The sequence below is a fragment of the Hesperophylax consimilis genome, chromosome 27 (genome assembly GCF_061612785.1).
Source record: "Hesperophylax consimilis isolate HC1 chromosome 27, BYU_Hcon_1.0, whole genome shotgun sequence".
NCBI lineage: Eukaryota > Metazoa > Arthropoda > Insecta > Trichoptera > Limnephilidae > Hesperophylax > Hesperophylax consimilis.
The window spans coordinates 27,123,812-27,149,227 of record NC_142862.1 but is presented as its reverse complement, the minus strand read 5'-3'; the positions used below and the strand labels follow the sequence as shown (position 1 = coordinate 27,149,227).

At 36.5% G+C, this 25,416-nt stretch overlaps 1 protein-coding gene across 1 annotated transcript; it reads right to left on the bottom strand.

Annotated features, from left to right (window-relative positions):
• Window positions 1–10,166: 10,166 nt before the first annotated feature.
• On the bottom strand, window positions 10,167–24,034 carry LOC149410868 (uncharacterized). The gene is made up of 7 exons (XM_089648119.1): window positions 23,889–24,034; window positions 19,091–19,269; window positions 14,771–14,944; window positions 13,873–14,313; window positions 12,307–12,558; window positions 11,279–11,515; window positions 10,167–10,366 (listed from the first exon to the last, which is right to left on the bottom strand). The coding sequence occupies exons 1-7, from the start codon at window positions 23,893–23,895 to the stop codon at window positions 10,169–10,171; spliced, it is 1,488 nt and encodes a 495-aa protein (XP_089504245.1). The 5' UTR covers window positions 23,896–24,034; the 3' UTR covers window positions 10,167–10,168.
• Between the last annotated feature and the right edge of the window lie 1,382 nt (window positions 24,035–25,416).

Sequence of the window (25,416 nt, the reverse complement as noted above, 5' to 3'; positions counted from 1 at the left end):
GGTCTTTAATTCTTCTGCGTATCTGATTCCTGTGCAGAGTTGTATTCCTCGGGCGTCCCCGACTTCTCCCACCATTTACTACTGTATACCACAGTGTTATTACTAAAAACTACATTACATGGTCTTTAATTCTTCTGCGTATCTGATTCCTGTGCAGAGTTGTATTCCTCGGGCGTCCCCGACTTCTCCCACCATTTACTACTGTATACCACAGTGTTATTACTAAAAACTACATTACATGGTCTTTAATTCTTCTGCGTATCTGATTCCTGTGCAGAGTTGTATTCCTCGGGCGTCCCCGACTTCTCCCACCATTTACTACTGTATACCACAGTGTTATTACTAAAAACTACATTACATGGTCTTTAATTCTTCTGCGTATCTGATTCCTGTGCAGAGTTGTATTCCTCGGGCGTCCCCGACTTCTCCCACCATTTACTACTGTATACCACAGTGTTATTACTAAAAACTACATTACATGGTCTTTAATTCTTCTGCGTATCTGATTCCTGTGCAGAGTTGTATTCCTCGGGCGTCCCCGACTTCTCCCACCATTTACTACTGTATACCACAGTGTTATTACTAAAAACTACATTACATGGTCTTTAATTCTTCTGCGTATCTGATTCCTGTGCAGAGTTGTATTCCTCGGGCGTCCCCGACTTCTCCCACCATTTACTTCTGTATACCACAGTGTTATTACTAAAAACTACATTACATGGTCTTTAATTCTTCTGCGTATCTGATTCCTGTGCAGAGTTGTATTCCTCGGGCGTCCCCGACTTCTCCCACCATTTACTACTGTATACCACAGTGTTATTACTAAAAACTACATTACATGGTCTTTAATTCTTCTGCGTATCTGATTCCTGTGCAGAGTTGTATTCCTCGGGCGTCCCCGACTTCTCCCACCATTTACTACTGTATACCACAGTGTTATTACTAAAAACTACATTACATGGTCTTTAATTCTTCTGCGTATCTGATTCCTGTGCAGAGTTGTATTCCTCGGGCGTCCCCGACTTCTCCCACCATTTACTACTGTATACCACAGTGTTATTACTAAAAACTACATTACATGGTCTTTAATTCTTCTGCGTATCTGATTCCTGTGCAGAGTTGTATTCCTCGGGCGTCCCCGACATCTCCCACCATTTACTACTGTATACCACAGTTTTATTACTAAAAACTACATTACATGGTCTTTAATTCTTCTGCGTATCTGATTCCTGTGCAGAGTTGTATTCCTCGGGCGTCCCCGACTTCTCCCACCATTTACTACTGTATACCACAGTGTTATTACTAAAAACTACATTACATGGTCTTTAATTCTTCTGCGTATCTGATTCCTGTGCAGAGTTGTATTCCTCGGGCGTCCCCGACTTCTCCCACCATTTACTACTGTATACCACAGTGTTATTACTAAAAACTACATTACATGGTCTTTAATTCGACTGCGTATCTCCTTCCTGTGCAGAGTTGTATTCCTCGGGCGTCCCCGACTTCTTCCACCATTTACTACTGTATACCACAGTGTTATTACTAAAAACTACATTACATGGTCTTTAATTCGACTGCGTATCTCATTCTGGTGCAGAGTTGTATTCCTCGGGCGTCCCCGACTTCTCCCACCATTTACTACTGTATACCACAGTGTTATTACTAAAAACTACATTACATGGTCTTTAATTCAACTGCGTATCTCATTCTGGTGCAGAGTTGTATTCCTCGGGCGTCCCCGACTTCTCCCACCATTTACTACTGTATACCACAGTGTTATTACTAAAAACTACATTACATGGTCTTTAATTCTTCTGCGTATCTGATTCCTGTGCAGAGTTGTATTCCTCGGGCGTCCCCGACTTCTCCCACCATTTACTACTGTATACCACAGTGTTATTACTAAAAACTACATTACATGGTCTTTAATTCAACTGCGTATCTCATTCTGGTGCAGAGTTGTATTCCTCGGGCGTCCCCGACTTCTCCCACCATTTACTACTGTATACCACAGTGTTATTACTAAAAACTACATTACATGGTCTTTAATTCGACTGCGTATCTGATTCCTGTGCAGAGTTGTATTCCTCGGGCGTCCCCGACTTCTTCCACCATTTACTACTAAAAACTACATTACATGGTCTTTAATTCGACTGCGTATCTCCTTCCTGTGCAGAGTTGTATTCCTCGGGCGTCCCCGACTTCTCCCACCATTTACTACTGTATACCACAGTGTTATTACTAAAAACTACATTACATGGTCTTTAATTCGACTGCGTATCTGATTCCTGTGCAGAGTTGTATTCCTCGGGCGTCCCCGACTTCTTCCACCATTTACTACTAAAAACTACATTACATGGTCTTTAATTCGACTGCGTATCTCCTTCCTGTGCAGAGTTGTATTCCTCGGGCGTCCCCGACTTCTCCCACCATTTACTACTGTATACCACAGTGTTATTACTAAAAACTACATTACATGGTCTTTAATTCAACTGCGTATCTCATTCTGGTGCAGAGTTGTATTCCTCGGGCGTCCCCGACTTCTCCCACCATTTACTACTGTATACCACAGTGTTATTACTAAAAACTACATTACATGGTCTTTAATTCTTCTGCGTATCTGATTCCTGTGCAGAGTTGTATTCCTCGGGCGTCCCCGACTTCTCCCACCATTTACTACTGTATACCACAGTGTTATTACTAAAAACTACATTACATGGTCTTTAATTCTTCTGCGTATCTGATTCCTGTGCAGAGTTGTATTCCTCGGGCGTCCCCGACTTCTCCCACCATTTACTACTGTATACCACAGTGTTATTACTAAAAACTACATTACATGGTCTTTAATTCTACTGCGTATCTGATTCCTGTGCAGAGTTGTATTCCTCGGGCGTCCCCGACTTCTCCCACCATTTACTACTGTATACCACAGTGTTATTACTAAAAACTACATTACATGGTCTTTAATTCTACTGCGTATCTGATTCCTGTGCAGAGTTGTATTCCTCGGGCGTCCCCGACTTCTTCCACCATTTACTACTGTATACCACAGTGTTATTACTAAAAACTACATTACATGGTCTTTAATTCGACTGCGTATCTGATTCCTGTGCAGAGTTGTATTCCTCGGGCGTCCCCGACTTCTTCCACCATTTACTACTAAAAACTACATTACATGGTCTTTAATTCGACTGCGTATCTGATTCCTGTGCAGAGTTGTATTCCTCGGGCGTCCCCGACTTCTTCCACCATTTACTACTAAAAACTACATTACATGGTCTTTAATTCGACTGCGTATCTCCTTCCTGTGCAGAGTTGTATTCCTCGGGCGTCCCCGACTTCTCCCACCATTTACTACTGTATACCACAGTGTTATTACTAAAAACTACATTACATGGTCTTTAATTCTTCTGCGTATCTGATTCCTGTGCAGAGTTGTATTCCTCGGGCGTCCCCGACTTCTCCCACCATTTACTACTGTATACCACAGTGTTATTACTAAAAACTACATTACATGGTCTTTAATTCTTCTGCGTATCTGATTCCTGTGCAGAGTTGTATTCCTCGGGCGTCCCCGACTTCTCCCACCATTTACTACTGTATACCACAGTGTTATTACTAAAAACTACATTACATGGTCTTTAATTCTACTGCGTATCTGATTCCTGTGCAGAGTTGTATTCCTCGGGCGTCCCCGACTTCTCCCACCATTTACTACTGTATACCACAGTGTTATTACTAAAAACTACATTACATGGTCTTTAATTCTACTGCGTATCTGATTCCTGTGCAGAGTTGTATTCCTCGGGCGTCCCCGACTTCTCCCACCATTTACTACTGTATACCACAGTGTTATTACTAAAAACTACATTACATGGTCTTTAATTCTTCTGCGTATCTATTCCTGTGCAGAGTTGTATTCCTCGGGCGTCCCCGACTTCTCCCACCATTTACTACTGTATACCACAGTGTTATTACTAAAAACTACATTACATGGTCTTTAATTCTACTGCGTATCTGATTCCTGTGCAGAGTTGTATTCCTCGGGCGTCCCCGACTTCTCCCACCATTTACTACTGTATACCACAGTGTTATTACTAAAAACTACATTACATGGTCTTTAATTCTACTGCGTATCTGATTCCTGTGCAGAGTTGTATTCCTCGGGCGTCCCCGACTTCTTCCACCATTTACTACTAAAAACTACATTACATGGTCTTTAATTCGACTGCGTATCTCCTTCCTGTGCAGAGTTGTATTCCTCGGGCGTCCCCGACTTCTCCCACCATTTACTACTGTATACCACAGTGTTATTACTAAAAACTACATTACATGGTCTTTAATTCTACTGCGTATCTGATTCCTGTGCAGAGTTGTATTCCTCGGGCGTCCCCGACTTCTCCCACCATTTACTACTGTATACCACAGTGTTATTACTAAAAACTACATTACATGGTCTTTAATTCTACTGCGTATCTGATTCCTGTGCAGAGTTGTATTCCTCGGGCGTCCCCGACTTCTTCCACCATTTACTACTAAAAACTACATTACATGGTCTTTAATTCGACTGCGTATCTCCTTCCTGTGCAGAGTTGTATTCCTCGGGCGTCCCCGACTTCTTCCACCATTTACTACTGTATACCACAGTGTTATTACTAAAAACTACATTACATGGTCTTTAATTCGACTGCGTATCTGATTCCTGTGCAGAGTTGTATTCCTCGGGCGTCCCCGACTTCTTCCACCATTTACTACTAAAAACTACATTACATGGTCTTTAATTCGACTGCGTATCTCCTTCCTGTGCAGAGTTGTATTCCTCGGGCGTCCCCGACTTCTCCCACCATTTACTACTGTATACCACAGTGTTATTACTAAAAACTACATTACATGGTCTTTAATTCTACTGCGTATCTGATTCCTGTGCAGAGTTGTATTCCTCGGGCGTCCCCGACTTCTCCCACCATTTACTACTGTATACCACAGTGTTATTACTAAAAACTACATTACATGGTCTTTAATTCTTCTGCGTATCTGATTCCTGTGCAGAGTTGTATTCCTCGGGCGTCCCCGACTTCTCCCACCATTTACTACTGTATACCACAGTGTTATTACTAAAAACTACATTACATGGTCTTTAATTCTACTGCGTATCTGATTCCTGTGCAGAGTTGTATTCCTCGGGCGTCCCCGACTTCTCCCACCATTTACTACTGTATACCACAGTGTTATTACTAAAAACTACATTACATGGTCTTTAATTCTACTGCGTATCTGATTCCTGTGCAGAGTTGTATTCCTCGGGCGTCCCCGACTTCTTCCACCATTTACTACTAAAAACTACATTACATGGTCTTTAATTCGACTGCGTATCTCCTTCCTGTGCAGAGTTGTATTCCTCGGGCGTCCCCGACTTCTCCCACCATTTACTACTGTATACCACAGTGTTATTACTAAAAACTACATTACATGGTCTTTAATTCTACTGCGTATCTGATTCCTGTGCAGAGTTGTATTCCTCGGGCGTCCCCGACTTCTCCCACCATTTACTACTGTATACCACAGTGTTATTACTAAAAACTACATTACATGGTCTTTAATTCTTCTGCGTATCTATTCCTGTGCAGAGTTGTATTCCTCGGGCGTCCCCGACTTCTCCCACCATTTACTACTGTATACCACAGTGTTATTACTAAAAACTACATTACATGGTCTTTAATTCTACTGCGTATCTGATTCCTGTGCAGAGTTGTATTCCTCGGGCGTCCCCGACTTCTCCCACCATTTACTACTGTATACCACAGTGTTATTACTAAAAACTACATTACATGGTCTTTAATTCTACTGCGTATCTGATTCCTGTGCAGAGTTGTATTCCTCGGGCGTCCCCGACTTCTTCCACCATTTACTACTAAAAACTACATTACATGGTCTTTAATTCGACTGCGTATCTGATTCCTGTGCAGAGTTGTATTCCTCGGGCGTCCCCGACTTCTTCCACCATTTACTACTAAAAACTACATTACATGGTCTTTAATTCGACTGCGTATCTCCTTCCTGTGCAGAGTTGTATTCCTCGGGCGTCCCCGACTTCTCCCACCATTTACTACTGTATACCACAGTGTTATTACTAAAAACTACATTACATGGTCTTTAATTCGACTGCGTATCTCCTTCCTGTGCAGAGTTGTATTCCTCGGGCGTCCCCGACTTCTTCCACCATTTACTACTAAAAACTACATTACATGGTCTTTAATTCGACTGCGTATCTCCTTCCTGTGCAGAGTTGTATTCCTCGGGCGTCCCCGACTTCTCCCACCATTTACTACTGTATACCACAGTGTTATTACTAAAAACTACATTACATGGTCTTTAATTCGACTGCGTATCTCCTTCCTGTGCAGAGTTGTATTCCTCGGGCGTCCCCGACTTCTTCCACCATTTACTACTAAAAACTACATTACATGGTCTTTAATTCGACTGCGTATCTCCTTCCTGTGCAGAGTTGTATTCCTCGGGCGTCCCCGACTTCTCCCACCATTTACTACTGTATACCACAGTGTTATTACTAAAAACTACATTACATGGTCTTTAATTCGACTGCGTATCTCCTTCCTGTGCAGAGTTGTATTCCTCGGGCGTCCCCGACTTCTTCCACCATTTACTACTAAAAACTACATTACATGGTCTTTAATTCGACTGCGTATCTCCTTCCTGTGCAGAGTTGTATTCCTCGGGCGTCCCCGACTTCTCCCACCATTTACTACTGTATACCACAGTGTTATTACTAAAAACTACATTACATGGTCTTTAATTCGACTGCGTATCTGATTCCTGTGCAGAGTTGTATTCCTCGGGCGTCCCCGACTTCTTCCACCATTTACTACTAAAAACTACATTACATGGTCTTTAATTCGACTGCGTATCTCCTTCCTGTGCAGAGTTGTATTCCTCGGGCGTCCCCGACTTCTTCCACCATTTACTACTAAAAACTACATTACATGGTCTTTAATTCGACTGCGTATCTCCTTCCTGTGCAGAGTTGTATTCCTCGGGCGTCCCCGACTTCTCCCACCATTTACTACTGTATACCACAGTGTTATTACTAAAAACTACATTACATGGTCTTTAATTCGACTGCGTATCTCCTTCCTGTGCAGAGTTGTATTCCTCGGGCGTCCCCGACTTCTTCCACCATTTACTACTAAAAACTACATTACATGGTCTTTAATTCGACTGCGTATCTCCTTCCTGTGCAGAGTTGTATTCCTCGGGCGTCCCCGACTTCTCCCACCATTTACTACTGTATACCACAGTGTTATTACTAAAAACTACATTACATGGTCTTTAATTCGACTGCGTATCTCCTTCCTGTGCAGAGTTGTATTCCTCGGGCGTCCCCGACTTCTTCCACCATTTACTACTAAAAACTACATTACATGGTCTTTAATTCGACTGCGTATCTCCTTCCTGTGCAGAGTTGTATTCCTCGGGCGTCCCCGACTTCTCCCACCATTTACTACTGTATACCACAGTGTTATTACTAAAAACTACATTACATGGTCTTTAATTCGACTGCGTATCTCCTTCCTGTGCAGAGTTGTATTCCTCGGGCGTCCCCGACTTCTTCCACCATTTACTACTAAAAACTACATTACATGGTCTTTAATTCGACTGCGTATCTCCTTCCTGTGCAGAGTTGTATTCCTCGGGCGTCCCCGACTTCTCCCACCATTTACTACTGTATACCACAGTGTTATTACTAAAAACTACATTACATGGTCTTTAATTCGACTGCGTATCTCCTTCCTGTGCAGAGTTGTATTCCTCGGGCGTCCCCGACTTCTTCCACCATTTACTACTAAAAACTACATTACATGGTCTTTAATTCGACTGCGTATCTCCTTCCTGTGCAGAGTTATTGCGTTGGGTATTCCTCGGGCGTCCCCGACTTCTTCTACAGTTCAAACTTCAAACTACTTTCTAAAAACTCCTGGAACTAATAAAAACTATCTTTGAAATTTTCAGCGATATCGGTGGACTACTTTTCGAGCTTTACGAACGCAAACATACGCATGTTGAATTATTATACATTAAGTCGTTTATTCATGATGTACTTTTCTCATTTTTCTTTTTAACAACATTTTTGATGTAATTTTTTTCTTCCATTTTCTAAAAATCATTTGTAAACGTTTATTTATAAATATTGTTCACTTTCGTTCATTTATCCGTATTTAATGATTTTCTTATACATTAATTTTTTCTCTTAAATTTATGTACGCATATTTGTGAAGGTTTATTTATAAATATTCTTCGTTTCCACTCGTTAATTTGACTGTAGTTTTTTTTCTCTCTTAAATTTATGTAAACATATTTTTAAAAGGGCGTACAAATAAAATATTAGGTTGGAAGGCATTTATTTATTTTAGAAATTCAAAATCCCTATATGTTTAACCATATACTGTCCCTATATGTTTACCATATACTGAATGAGAAAAATGACATAATGAATTTTATTGACCTGCAGTGACATCTTTAGGTGGAGCAATTAACTTTAAATTTATAGAAAACATTTTTTTTTACATATTGCTATAGCACTTCAGCTAATTTCAAGGGCGTAACGTAGGCAATTGACTCGGTCTCGGTGTCAAAGTTGCTGATACTGTACTGTCGAGTTCCTTCCTGCTGTCACTTATATAGGTGAAAAACGTTCTCGAACATTCCAGTTGCTATAGTTACGAATATTGCCAAACAAGCTTCTTGGCAAAGGCCGAAACTTCTAGTATGTTCTATAATGACCGTCCGACTCAAGTAGTGGCATAATGTTTAAAATCGATCAAAGCAAAACGAACTGTAGACAAAATTCTTGCCTGAACAGAATATGTAATAATTACAATAACATATTATTCAATATCGACATCTTCAATTGCGAATTTACTAAATATAAAATGACCTTAAAAGAGTATTTCACTGATGTTTCTTGAATTGATGTTTCTGATGATTATGTTTCCAGTATTTATATATTTATAATCCTGTTATGATATGATTTATATGCACAACATTGTCTTCTTATGGTTATGGTTATGATATGATTTATATGCACAATATTGTTTGTATTCTTATGGTTACCAATGTATCGATAATATTTTATTTTATATAAATTTTAGTTTTTTTTTCCCCCTTTATTTTTGTTGTATTATTTTGTTCTATTATTTTATATATATTTTATACAATTCTTTTATTTTATATAATTATAACTTCACATTTCTCATAAATTTAATTATTTCTTCTAATGCTGTCTTACGTAAAGTCACAAGGAGGAAATCCGTAATTGGTTTTATTTTGGCTATTTTACTTATGTACAATCTGTAAAAATGTAAACTGTTGATTTCCCAAAAATGAATAAATAAAATAAATAAATAAATAAATACCACTACAGATACTTTTGTAGCAACTGCAAAGCTATCGTTGTCGAACTGAAGTTTTAAGTTTACATATTAAAAACGTCCAGTGATACTAGTAGATAAAAAATGAGCCTTCAGAAATAGTCATCCGATATAAAAATAATTTGATTTATTTTTCAATATAATCTTTATCCAAAATTGACAAGTATAGAGACCGATCACCTCAAGTTCACAATTATTTAAGATTTTTGTAAAATGTTTAAACAAACGAATTATTGATTTTCTGGAGTCAAAATATGCTCTCCTATCAGGTAGCCAATATGGCTTTAGAAATAATCTCAGCACTGATGTTGGGTTTTTAAATTAACCAAAAGTACATATTTTAACCTTGGTGCTAACACCAGAACTCTTACAAATTATTGAAAACTTTAAAAAACCTTTGACACGCGCTTTGTGTGCAGGGTTTTCGGTTAATATTGATTCCGTACCCTTACCGACCCATCGGGACGACAAGCTAAAATGAAAAAAAACAACAACAAATAAATGTTTTTGAAATCGGATAATGTTTACTACGTCATTTTCCACCAAATGTGTGGCGCTCAGCAGTTACTGTGAGGAGTGAAAAAAAACACAAATATTATAAACATTGTTTGTCATCTTGTCAACACGTATTTATTAGATAATTTTTTTTCAGTTTTATTCTGTTTTTGACGACTCTCTGATTTCTGAAGACCAACTCTGATTGGTCTTGTTATTCGTCAATACTAATGCCATTCTTCAATCATTAATGCTATTTTACTAAAGATCTTTGAGAATAATGTGTTTGTTGCCGACTTGTTATCCATCAAAGCCTCGGAGTCAGGTTCATCTATGACAGGTGAACATCCTTCTGTGGACGCCGACCAGATTAAAGTGGTTGTTTTGGATGCCGTGCAGCCTGTAGAAGAAATCGGTACGCATTTCTGAAATATTAACATTAAAAAATCATTATTTTTTTATAATATGAATACCGCACAAGAGTCCGAACCGCTCCTAACCGTCTGGAGCCAGTTAGACTATGGCATCCCTGCTGTGTTCGCACAAACAGTTCTCCAACTCGTCGTGGAAGGAGATTATAAATAATTGGTTCTTTGGGATAAATCAGGGATTTATTGATACTTCGCGTATTACAATGGTGACTCGATAGTCGACCTAACTAGAAGTTGGCTAATTGAGATCTGAAACAGTGAGTTTGTCTGGGAGCATTCTCACTGGCCCTGGCGACTACTGGCTACTAGCTGCCATCTTGCGGACTTCCACGCAAGCTCTATGCACTGCCCTCTATGAGGGCATCAGTGAAGCTCTTACTTCCCAACACATCCCCAATTGGGGTATGTTGAGAGGCTGAAGGTTGTGGAATGTGGGAAGGAAATGGGGGGGAGGAAGGTGGAGGAGTACCTGACTATTCAGACCTGGTCACTAAACACAACAAGAGACATTTCTGTAATCTAGGTCAGACGTGAGTTACTTAGCCTAATTTGCTTTCATATATCAAACAGAACCACTCGATGTAAAATTCTATTTTATTGTAATTCTATTATTATCAAGACTGAGTCATTTAGATACTCGCTTGTACCTAGATTGTTTTAGCCGATAATATTTTTGTAGAAATAGTAGATGTTTTCAACAAGAATGAACATAGTTACAAGAAGGCTATAACAGCATACCTTTTTAGTAAAATATGCTAATGTGACAAATTATTCTACCATTTCACTGATTACTTCTATTTGTTTGAGCTAATTATTTACACCAAGATTATACCTGTGTCATATCATATCAAAAATAATGTTAAAACCCTTATGGCATAATAAACAAATAAATATTGACAAACTCACCCCAGATGCAACATCGAATTCGTAATCGTAGGTGCATGAAATCATGGTTGCTGTTCCCCACCAGCAAACGTAGTACACTTGGCATATAGTTGGATGCGGAATAAGTGTAATGTCTGTCCCGTCTTCTGCACATTCTGGAGTAAATATGGGAGTGCGATCAGTTGTGGTTACTAGTTTTGGGTATAGGGTTGTGGTTTTGGATGCCGTGCAGCCTGACGGAGAAATCGGTACACATGTCTGGAATATTAACGTTAAAAAATCATTAGTATATTAAATAAATGAAACAACGTTACTTTTTTAAAACCACTATATATTTTTTAAATTATGTAGTTTTTATAATATATTATAAAAGTTTTCGAAATTAATCATAGATGGCACTGCACGTACAGCATGTGGCGCTTGCGCACGCCATGTTCCGAATGGTTCCGATTGGGATACCCGAACCTTAGCCGATCGTAGTTGCATAGCCCAGTATTTTAACTTTTTCTTCAGAATAACTTAGGAAGGATTGTTTCGCAGAATTTGAACAATTCATCAAATTTCAACGTTCATTTTCGGGTTCTGTGGAAATCCTATTCAAGCTCTGTTATTATATCATTGTAGGCTAGTTGCTTGACAGAACTAAAATAATTTGTTAATTTAATTTAACAGAACTTGAAAATTAACTTTGAAATTTGAAGAATTGTTCAAATTTTCCGAAACAACCCTTCCTTAGAGACTTTACTAATACTTTGTAATTCTTTACATAAATAAATCATCTTGTTATCTTGACGAATTGAACAAATCATTGAAGTCTCCTATACTTAACATTGCAACTGGGAATATAAATACCACGCGTAATCCAAGACATTGCACATTAGTATATCATGAAAAAATACGTTTTATCAATATTTGTGTACCTACCTAATATAATAATTAAATGAACTAAAACTGTATCAAAGGGGGCCGTTACTTGAAGTGATATGTTATTTGTTATTCGGAAATACTTTGGGTGGTACGAAATCTTATTATGTTATGAAAAAACTTACCCCAGCTTCAACATCGAATTCGTAACCAGAATAACATTCCACCATCGTTAATATTCCCGCCCAGCAAACGTAGTAACTGTCGCATCTTGTTGGATGTGGAATAAGTATTATTTCTGTTCCGTTTACGTCGCATTTTACTGGAGGGTCTATAGGAGTTGGCCCAGTTGGGGTTAAAGTTGTGGATTCAGTTGTGCTTTGGGTTGTGGAAGTTTTGGATGCCGTGCAGCCTGAATCAGAGATAAGTTGACATTTCTGAAATAGTAACATTTCAAAAATCATTAGAAAATTCGTGAAAAAATTGACAATATTTGTGTTATGAACGGATGATGGATTCTGCGATCCAAAAAAAAATTCTGAAAATAATCGAGATAATATTTGAATCAACCCCAAACTAGGTGGGCAAATAATTATTTTGGCTTAAAAATGGATCAAAAGCGGCTGTTAATTTTAGGGACACCTCCGTCAGTTATTAGTCATGGATTCAAACATCTTTAGTGTCTTACAGACCCTTATTATTTATTTGTTTATTCATTTTCGGGAAATCGACAGTTTACATTTAGACAGTTTGTTCATAAGTATTATATGGCCAAAATAAAACCAATTATGGATATCCTCCTTGTGACTTTACCTCTACTGAGACAGCATAATATGGAATAAGTAAATTAAATTTATAAGAAAGGAAAATGAATTAAAAAAATTATACAAAACAAAAGATTACATACAACGAAAAATTTAAAAAACAATACATTTATAGCCATGGAGAGAGGTTGTAAATTTAATTAAATGTAATTAAATCATAATATGTTTTTTTGTTATCCTTTTATGTATATTCTATTACTAAGACTGTTTATGTTCCTCAAATAAATATATAAATAAAAGAGATTTAAACAATAGAGACATAAACTTTATGTATGATCGCAAGATTCAACCCGAACCAAATGCAATCTAGACAGCGTCTTTTTAGATCTTGATCTTATTTTTTTATTTTAATGTGCGACATCTATTGACTTTTCTGCAAGTCAAGGATGAATATTTATATTTTTGGAATAACTTGAGTCGACCCTCAAATTGTAATATTTTATTGAAGACAATATTAGCGATTTCTAAACGAAAATCTGAAACAGAAAAATCAGAAAAGGATACGGTCACATCTAGGACTCAAAGGATCACATCTAGGACCCAGATAGTTGTTAATAAAAAATGTGCGGTGAAAAAATGAAGACAATGTTGGTAGTTATTATTCGAAGTATGATTCAGTTAAATGTAACCGAAGGGGATAGGGTCCCATTAGCTCAGTGGTAGAGCGGTGCCTTGGCAAGGCAAAGGTCCTGGGTTCGAGTCCTAGATGTGACCGTATCCTTTTCTGATTTTTCTGTTTCCGATTTTTGTTTAGTCATCGCTAATATTGTCTTAAATAATTAAAGTAAGGCTTGCCTGAATAAAGAAGTGGATGCAGCAAATTTTCTAAACAGGAAAAAGAACTAACAAACAAATTTACAGAAATGGCAAAGAGGTCGAGTTAAAAGGACTAAGACGCTACGATCAGTAAATTATTCAAAAACTTACCCCAGTTGCAACATCGAATTCGTAATCAAAATAGCATTCCATCTCGGTTGGTATTCCATCCCAACAAATGTAGAACTTTGCGCAATCGGTTGGGTGCGGTAAATATGTTTCTCCTGTCCCGTTGAGTGGACATTTTACCGGAGGGTCTTTGGGTGTGGTTACAGTTGGGCTCTCTGATGTAATCTCAGGTGTGGTTTCAGTTGCGGGTTCAGTTATGATTTCAGGTGTGGTTTCAGTTGCGGGTTCAGTAATAATCTCAGGTGTGGTTTCAGTTGCGGGATCAGTAATAATCTCGGGTGTAGTTTCAGTTGCGGGATCAGTAATAATCTCGGGTGTGGTTTCAGTTGCGGGTTCAGTTATGATCTCGGTTGTACCCTCAGTTGTTGAAGGTGGAGCTGTTGTGTGCGCAAAACATCCATTTGGAGTTGGCCAATCGCACGACTAGAATAATAATAATAAAATTTAAATACTCACTCGACAAAAAAATGTTTATGAACAAATGTTCAAGCAGTCAGAACCAGTGGAACTATGGGATCCCCATTTGAGGATTGTTGTAATTCTGTTAGAAGTCATTTAGAGGAATGAAAAAGCAATAAAAACTATGGAAAGTACATGGTTATTCTTCTTCTTATTGTATATGGGTCAAGAGAGAACATCTAAGTCTGCTAGCCAATCTAGATCTGTGGACCCCATCAATTCTGCTGGAGCTGATTTCAATGGAGCTACATCCAGTTTAAATAGCTGGCATTCGTTGACTACATGTTCGTGGGAGCTTATTTATCTATGTCTAAAACTCTCTCTCGGTGGTGTCAGGCTTGAGATGAGCATTTATCACGGTAGCCGCTTGCGGACTACAGGAACTACAGGGTGATGTGATTTACTAACTATAAGTACTAACTTGACGGTCCTGGTTGTATTCGAGTCCTTCGGGACAAGACTCCAGGGTGGTGACACCAAAGGCGCACGTGTAAAACATGGAGCAGTAAGTCTCGTGCGGGTAGTGAACGGTTTCCGTCTGGTTGAGTGAGCACGTGGGTGCTCTCTCCGACCAATAGCGGGAAGACTCGCAACTCTGCAAATCAATCATAAACACATTAAGAACAAAAAAATGGTTTACATTCAGTACTTTTATTATTATATTGGTTAAAAACTTGGTTGATTGTTAAACTTTACGTGGTAATTAAAATGAATAATTACTCTGTTAAGCGAAAAAACAATATATTTCTGAAGAAAATAATATATTATTTTTATTAAAGAAATTACGTTATTTATGACATCGATAACTGGCATGGCCAAATCCGCTCCGAGATTCGAGATTTGACGAAAACACAAACACTCTTTTACAAAATCTGCTGTCATATTGGATTTTCTGCTTTGGATTATCATAGATCATGGGTAGATGGCGCCACCAGGTCATTTTTATGTATTTATTTATTTGTGAACAACGGTGAATCCATTTACATTTCACAAAATACATCAAATGAGATGCAGCCTTCTTGTGTTGAGAGACCTTTTTTATTGAAATCTTTAAAATAATGAAGTTTATCTGAAAAATATCCATCATCATCTCAGAAGGAAGTTCGTTAAAGACAGTCATTTTTCCCAAAAGCATGATAGTTGATCCTGCCCCATGGAAAAATATAAATTTTATACTGCCGAGCTCTGGTGAAGTGTTGTCGGACACATAAATCGTAATGCATTCCAATAATTTCTCAAATGTGCCCATTGAGAAGATAATGTGATACGCCATAGGAATTTTTCTCCCAACGTTTGGAAGATCGATTTCTGGCATTTCAGGGAGAAAGTTCGATGGATACAACAGAGGGTAGTACCAAACTCTCGCATGCAAAGATATCTCATAAACTTTTTTTGCACGTTTTGTACATCATTTGAGTATTTACAGTTGGGTCCCCGTATTACCAAACCTCTCTCTAGAATGCTGCGGACCAGAGTAAATCATTATTATGACTGCCTTAATAGAAAATCAGAGTTGTTATGGTGTTTGTATGAATGTGTGTAAGTGCAAGCGAGATAGCATGCTAGCGAGATGCTATAAAAGGCGATGCATACTAGGAGTGTCCCTCTTGTGTTTATTGGAGCTCCCCAATATAGCAGTAAAAGATCACGTATCATTATTTTGTACAACCTTCACCCACTACAATAATACTCCAGCCTCTACACTACATTGGCATACATTAAAGTTGTACACCAAATATGTTTTAACGAGGTGCCAGACATTTTATAGATGTTTTCATTTTTTAGACATGTTAAGATGCAGTTCACGCTTTGCCCCTGAAAAGCACATATTTCTACACTTTTCGTTGATAAAATAAAGTTTATTTCAATTACTCCAATCTACTGTACCTTTGATATCGGTTTGTAAATGAATATACAATGAAGACTAACTAACCATCACACAGTAGGCATAAAGGACGGACCGCCAAACAACTCGGTCTTGGCACACATTTCTGCCCCGTACATACTCTTCTATTCTTCTGACTCTTGACATGGCCCAACTCAAGTATTCGATTCATTTGATAGTGGCATGTCTTCCTCGGGCGTCCCCGACTTCTTCTAACATTACGTTTGCGTCATACATTCTCCTTATACTTCTTTCTTCGTTCATTCGCTCTTCATTCTTCGCTCTTCGTTCTTCGACTTTCGTATAATGAAGAAAGTGTTATGAAACACAATATTAATATATGGGGGCCTATTAGACGGTTTTTGTCGATGTCCTGCCAGTTATCGGAGCTCTGCCAGGTTTTGAGTTACTCAAGATATTTATTTATTTATTTATTTCACGTCTATTAAGGCTTTTACATACACATATTTAAAAATATTTACGAAATTATACACGAAAATAGTGCAGGAAATGACTATTTAAAACAATTGCAGAAAAATAAATCTACACAGCATGCAGGCACAAAACATAAAAAATCCAAAATACTTTTTTCTGTTTCAGTTGACAAAATTATTATGTGTTAGTCAAATTAAATACCTTTATTAAAATATTCCACTACTTGATGAAAAAAACTTCAATGGGGTATTGTTCCGTAACGCTGATTGCTTTTGACAGGCTGTGTACTAGCCAATCGTACCGTCAGAATTTAAACTGTATAGTTTAAATTTCGCACATGTCAGCTGGATCCACGGAGGCCGTGGGCCGAGCAGTTGCACAAAAACGGTTCGTCCTGTCAACTCTCGATCGCCGGTTGTCTAATCGGAATAATCATAAGACGTATTTTTATCGCAATTTAATCTAAAATAACGAGTGCTAACAACCACGCTAAACGTCCCAGTGCTGACAGATGATGCTCACTATGCAGATTTCACCATCTCCTCCCGGTAAGTTGATTGTGAATTAACGTTATGTATTGTGTTTTTGCATCGCCTGTCACAAGCCATATAATTCATTTATACTTTATCTGTGTGGAATAGCCCTTTAAAGTGCGGCTATTCCAACCCCTGTTCGTTCTTCGAACAGGTATGCTTATATGTATATTGAAATCGATGTACTAAATACACGGTGTCCGGAAACTCGTAGTACAAGCGGGAAACTTGTGAGTCTACATCACATTTGGAGTCGATGTAGTAGAATTTTTTTTTTGATTTGAGCTTTCGTTTTCGAGTAAATCGAGTCAGAAGTTGATTTTTTTTATCAAATTCTTATAAATTATTACTGAAGATCAAAGTACCCAACTAATTAAAACTATTTAAAAGTAAAACAAATAAAGAAACCCAGATTTAAAGCATTATTTTGAAATCACCCTTCATTTAATCCGGTGTAATCATAAAATATTTCTGCTCTGCAGGGTTAAAACATCTGTTCTTCTAATATTCATACCGATCTCTGACATATTCGCAAAATATAGCTTTCTCTAGTATGTTGGGTTCTACTAACATATGAAGGAAAGGGTTCTACTAAAATTTTGGTTTAAAAAGTTTTCTCGTTAATTTAAACATAAAAAGCGAATTGTGGGCGAAATTCGTGTGTTTTAAAACGCGTTATTATTGTTTTGATATTGATACTTTAAGATTTATCATCGATGCCTTCGACGTGTTTGAAAACAGTTGTACGTTTTTAATGTTTTGATTTTGAGACTTATCATCGATGCCTTCGACGAGGTAAAAATTACTTCGGCATGATTCAAATAGTGCAATAATCAATCATCAGACGGACCCAACTGTGCTTGGAAGTTAACGGTGAACATTTTAAATAATTTATGTGACATGTTTGTGTTTTGAATTGGAGCTCATCGCTACATATTGTGAGTACCTACCTATGCTAATAATAATTCCTATCCGTTGCGTCAGCGTCTCAGATCGAATTTTAACCCTGATATAGCCGAAAAAAAAATGTTTTTTTTTTTTTTTGCTGAAAATGCTCAAAACAAAAAACTTTATGTTTATTTGGGTTCCCCACGTGGTGTAGATTTTCCAGTTTCCCGCTTGTACTACGAGTTTCCGGACACCGTGTATATCAACAACATCGTAGTATTTGTTTCCTAGCTGTTGAATCCGTCGCATAGGAGTGTGATATTGGGACGTTGATATAGAATTGCTACAATAATATGGTAGGTACTGTCTTGTAACCGACCTGCTTGGAGTATGAAAAGAGATTACATATAATAAATCAGGGGTATCAAACATTGAATTAATGATTTTATACAAACAGGTTAAATCAGAAATAATTCTACGATCAGATAATTTTATTAAATTTAATGAACAAAGTACGTTATCGTAATTTAGGTTTTCTCTAGGAATACCCATTTTAAAATTTACATATCTTAAAAAATTATTTTGGATTCTTTCAAACGCATGTGAATGAACCTCATAATTTGGGGACCAAACTGTGGAATTGTATTCTACATGACTCCTTACTAGTAGCATATATAATATTTTTACAGTATTGACATTATTGAAATCACTAGATACCCTTAAAATAAATCCCAACATTTTCAGTGCTTTATTGGTTATTATTTCAATATGCTTGATAAAGTTATGTTTCGTGTCAAACCAAATACCTAAGTCATTAATTTGTAAGTCATTAATATTAACGACATATTGTTAATGGAATAATCAAAAAATATTGGATTTTTTCTTCGATGAAACCTCATAATTTGACATTTGCTTATGTTAAGTTGCAAGCTTATATATATTTATATATATATATATCTTTTTTTGATGATTTATTTTTCTGCTAAGCTGAAATTATTACCTTTGTTAGGGGATTGTAGGCAGTCCCGTCGTCACAACTCAGAATCAGCTCGGTCCCTTCTCGGCAGACGATGTATTTAGTGGTGTCTCCTTCGTGAGGCATCACGAGGTCTCCTGCCAGAGGACAAGCCGCCCAGGCGCACCCCAGCAGGGACACCACCAGTAAAAGTGTTATATTTTCTGCAAGAAAGGGAACATGATTGATAAGTTTATAATTTATGTACTAATTTTTTTAAAACAATAAAACCCATTAAATTGCAAACACGAATAACAAATTGCAAAAAATATGGTTATCGTTGATAATGTCAGAAAAAAAGGTTACATGCATATAAAAATATTAGATAAATGATAAGTTCTATTGGAAACAGCCATGGGTAAAAACCAAATTTAAATATACGGTATTGTGTGACATGGTAAACGCTTTTGACAGTTAAAACCGAGTTTATTTGTCAATCTTTGCTTTAATAACTTCCTGGAGGTTTCTGCAGTCTTCAGGCCAATATTCTCCAAAATAGATTAATGTCATCAGCGAAAAGTAAAAACGTCAGCTAGTATTATATAATTTAAAACACAAATAATTATAATAGTACATATAGTCCAGTCAGTGGGGGATAAAAAAGGGCTCCACCTTGCAAAAGGTTAGGTAGTAGCGATTTTCACATATGTTGTTAAGATTGGGACTCTAAAGAAAAAAAAAAGTTTTCGACCTTGGGGGGGTCGAGCTCGATCCGCCATCTTGGATTGAAGGTGCCAAAATTTGGTTTTTTCAAAATAATTATGAAGTGGTTGATTTTACAACCAAATTGTTAAACTCAAACTTAAAGACAACTAAATTACCTACATTTTTTGTAAGAAGTTTTTTTTGTAAGTCTAATAGGTAACGAGTTACAGCGGTTGAAAGAAGAAAATTTTGACAAAAAATTGTAAAACTCCAGTTTTCTTGATAAATTTTGTACGAACATATTACACAATATCATTTTAACGTATTTCTACGTTACAATATACTTATATAGCATCATCTCTGTACTCGATGACGTTGATTTGTTATAGTGGGATCCTAGTCTACAGCTGACTTGGCAACACTGATTGAGTCCTTGGTTACAGGACGTTGCCTGGATGCTCATGTCTGCAGATGTTCTTTTCGATGAAACAATGCCAGTTCAAGTTTCACAAGAACGATTTTTAGCCAATGAAAATAACAAAGTCCGTCTGATTTCGATGCTTACAAAGCAATTTATACAGGATGATTTTACAGTTAAGCAGGCTGAAGAAGATGCTGATGAGTTGATTGTCAATACTGCGATTTCCTTGTGTTCATCATATGACGCTGTTTTCATTATTGGTGAAGACGTTGATCTCTTAGTTCTGCTGACAGCATTAGCACCACCCAAAAGTTGTATATATCTTCGCAAACCCGGGAGAGGCAAAACTTTTGAAAGACTGTGTTCCGCGAATAGTGTGAAATACAAAGAGGCGGCTGAGAATATTCTGTTTCTTCATGGCATTTAAGGCATTTAGCGGCTGCGATACAACATCGTCCTTCTTCAACCAAGGAAAAACAAAATTTTGTTCGCTTGTGCAAAACGACACAAGACTCAATGCCATGATAGGAATCTTCAAACAACATGATGCAACACCAGAAGACATAGCAGTTGCAAGAACACGCTTTCTTGTTGCTTTGTACGGGGGTGACATGGATAAGGAAACCTTGGAAGAAGTCCGCTACAAACGTTTCGCAAAGTCGACAACAAAAAACAAATTCAATCTTGCCTCTTTGCCACCAACAAACGACGCTGCACAGTACCATGCATTTAGAACGTACCATGAAGTCCAAAAATGGTATGGAATCCAAAAAAATCCAGAAACTGGGGCTGGAAACGTGACACCAACGGGCTTGTTCCAGTAAGAATGACAAAGAAACCAGCACCGAGACTTTATTAAAATTTATTTCATGCAATTGTAAAAAAGGATGCGGCGTTGCATGTAGCTGCACGAAAGCTGGATTGAAGTGTTCTATTGTATGTGGGTGCTGTAGTGGTCAAACATGCTGAAATTCGCTAGAGGTTCACATCGATGTCGAGGACGAAGAAGAAGAGATTTTGTCAATGAAAGCCCAGAATCTCAGTATCACAGGCAATGAGTTAGATGATGACATTGGTGACGAAGACTGTTATTAAGTAACATAATTTATAGTAACATAATTCATAGTAATGTAACATAATTTCGAAATCTACCATCGCTGGTATATCTGTGGAGTAGACCTACTGGAGATACCACAATAAAAAAATGCGCCATGTTATATACCTCATGGTGGTGTGGAAATGAGTTTACAAAATTATTATAATTATGTAATGAATAACCCGAAAAAATTACAAAGTTGGGAATTTCATCATTTTTTAGAAAAATATTCACATTTCCGCCACTGTAACTCGTTACCTATTAGACTTACAAAAAATACCATCTACAAAAAATGTAGGTAATTTAGTTGTCTTTAAGTTTGCCTTCAGCAATTTGGTTGTAAAAACGACCACTTCACAATTATTTTGAAAAAAAAAAATTTTGGCACCTTCAATCCAAGATGGCGGGTCGAGCTCGACCCTCCCAAGGTTGAAAACTTTTTTTTTTCCTTAGAGTCCCAATCTTAACAACATATATCAAAATCGCTACTACCTAACCTTTTGCAAGGTAAAACTCCCCACTGACTGGACTAATATCCTTTACTAGATATTAATAAACCTTATGCTTTAAAGATATGTTATTCAGTTTGGTTGGGTATTTCGGGCACAAATACAAATCTAAGATTTGCATGAAAAACGCTACGCAGCCGTTCCTCTTCAGACCAACGAGATAATGCAAGGAGGAGATAACAATCACGCCTTACATAACTATATTTGATTTTTTTAGATCTTATGTGATGATAATGACGTGGGCATGCTGATAAAACTGACCTTTCTACTTGACTTTGTGAAAACAAATGCGATCCATACAGATTTGAAAGAAAAATGGTTGACGCCAATATTTCGTAAAATCTTTCAATTCTGTTGAGACAAAAATGTTTTTTCAGATTCGCTACGTGGCACAGTGGCTTAAATTTGAACGCTGATCGGCATGTTCCCGAAATGATTTTTTTTTACCAATGTGTTCTCAATTAATCACTGACATTAAAAAAACCTTTGAAAATAACATCCAAAGCTTACTTACTCGGTAATTACGCACAGAACTGAGATGTTCGGGCGCGCAACTATGCTGCTGTATCTAGGCGAGTTTGAAGGCGTGCGAAATCAGGTTGTTTGTGTACTTATTTTATAAAAAAAGTATTTTTTTAAATCACTTGAGATATTCTTTAAGATACGTGCTTTATTTAAATAACTGAAAAATATTTTTTTTTCATAAATTATAACTGTTGCCTTGGTTCAAAGTTTACCTTTTTTTCCAATTTTTTGCCTTTAATGGAGTAGGAATAAAAATCTTCACGAGTCTTCAGGCTAATTTTAATAGGATATTATTGCTGTGTCTTTTTTGCTCACGGAGTTTTCAATATATAATTTATCTGTTTTTTCAAAGAATTATAATCCATAAAATTATTTAGTTTTAACTGTATTTTTATTATCTGTTTTATAAAGAATAATAATCTATAAAATAATTATTTAAAAATGTTATTATCTGTTTTTTTAAAGAATTATAATGTACAAAATTGTTCACTGTATTTTTATTATCTGTTTTCTTAAAGAATTATAATCTATAAAATACAAACATAGCGCCCAAGTTACACGCTACTTTTTATAAAAGCATTAAAATCATTATCAACATTTCAACTAATAATAATTAACAAAAAATAAGTGGTATTTCTTATTAATACTTAAAAAAAAACATCAATGATGCCAAATGGTCGAACGCCGAGAGCGATGTCGCGCCAAATCATCGAAATTGGCCACTGTGCGTGGTGTAGAATTCACCTATTTCCGCTTGTATCACTAGTTTCTGGTCACCGTGTACAATGTGCTAAGTTGGTGATGGACTAACAGATTTAAAATTATAATATTGTCAAAAAAAATAGTGTAATACCATTGTAATAAGTATTTTTTAAAGCATTTCTATGCCAACGAGAAGAGCTCTTGAGTTTAGTGTAGGAGTCAAGAATAATATTATAGAGAAATTATATACCAAATAAAATAAGGACGGGTTGTTTCAGAGAATTTGAACAATTCTTCAAATTTAAAAGTTAAAAGTTCTGTGAAAGATTTTTTCATGTTCTGTTAAGTAACTAGCCTATAATGATATAATAACAGAACTTGAGTAGGACTTTCACAGAACCCGAAAATGAACGTTTAAATTTGATAAATTGTTCAAATTCTATGAAAGAACCCATCCTAAAACTTGATCTAAATTTACGATTACAATTTACGTTTCAGTCTGATTAGTGGTAAATACTCTCAGTATCGCCCTGGCTAAAAACCACCATTCGCAATCGAAAAGTTGCTAGAAATGTCTTTAGTCATGCTGGGTGACCAGAACTGAATATCCAGGTAGGTACTAGCCAAACATCCTCTCCCCAATCTTCTTCCCTTTCCTACTAACCTTAACCTTGCAATGTACCCCAATTGCCGGTGATATAGTCCCACTATATCACAGTTGGGACTGTTGTGTGGTATTTGCATAAAAAAAGTTTATCATCAATGTACTTTTTTTTATTTTTTTTACATCAAACACAGGAAAATTATTTTCATCAAGGCCTATGACTTCTTTGGGGATGCTATTTGGAGGGTGTTTTTAAGGGTATTAAAGAAATTGGTACTTACTCAGCATTTCTTCGTAATTATAGACACTATTAGCTCAATGAACTGACGATTTTTTTTGGTGACACCTGAATGATAAATATTATATTAAACACCATCTTTATGTGCACTTTTATACGTAATCACACAAAGCAAGATGTACTTGATTAGATTATAATATCAGTTAATGTACCACTCTTAAAAAATTAATTAATCTCTCGAAATGAACTCTCAAATAATATGAAAATAGATTATTACGATTCTGATGAAACTTATGACTATTTGAGTAATATTTTTTAGAGATTCGAAATGAAAGCTGTAAAAAATGTTTTTGTTGACTTTTACTGGTGATCGTGAAATTATTTTGTTGACTCTTACTGGTGACAGTGAAATTATTTTGATTTTATAAAATGGAAAAAAAACATTAAAAAAATCACGGACTGTCTGAATTCTCCACAAATCAGTTCCAATTTTTCAAATGGAAATTAAAATGACTTTCTTTTAAAAATATTATTTTATAAGTAGGGACTTAATCGCTTGTCAGAATTCTACAAACACTTTAGATTTAGAAAATCACACATTCAAAGCATAATTCTTTGAACCGAAGTTACAGACAGACAGGCGGAGTTAAGAGCAAAATACACATTTTTCGGTAAATATTATAAAATTTTTATAGTTTTAAAATCACTTTGGATCACAAAAAACATCTTTTTAAAATCAAAACATATAATAATAACCTTCACTGTGCAAGATAAAGTATGTAACTGAAAAAATAATAACTACTTTTTAACTAATCTTATAAAGTGAAAATTGGAAAGATAAACTAACTTTTCACCTTCAATAACAACATTATCGTGAGATTTCTGATAAAGGTAATTAAAACGTAATAATATAATAATTTCAGATTTTCACGGCCAAAAGAATTATTATTATTTTTGTAATTTCGTGTCGTGTTTCGCTACCTCCTTCTTTAACCAACGTTTCGGAGAGTATTGCAGAATTTACATGGTAACTCAGATTAACCTCATCAATGGTGTGAAATAATGGTTTATTTACAGAGTAACTTAGAGCAACCTCATCATTGGTGTGAACAAAATGCTTTATTTACAGAGTAACTTAGATCAACCTCATCAATGGTGTGAACAAAATGCTTTATTTTGATGCTAACTTAGATCAAATGGTTTATTTACAGAGTAACTTAGAGCAACCTCATCATTGGTGTGAACAAAATGCTTTATTTACAGAGTAACTTAGATCAACCTCATCTATGGTGTGAACAAAATTCTTTATTTGCAGAGTTACTTAGATCAACCTCATCGATGGTGTGAACAAAATGCTTTATTTACAGAGTAACTTAGATCAACCTCATCTATGGTATGAAGAAATGCTTTATTAACAGAGTAACTTAGATCAACCTCATCAATGGTGTGAACAAAATTCTTTATTTACAGAGTAACTTAGATCAACCTCATCAATGGTGTGAACAAAATGCTTTATTAACAGAGTAACTTAGATCAACCTCATCAATGGTGTGAACAAAATTCTTTATTTA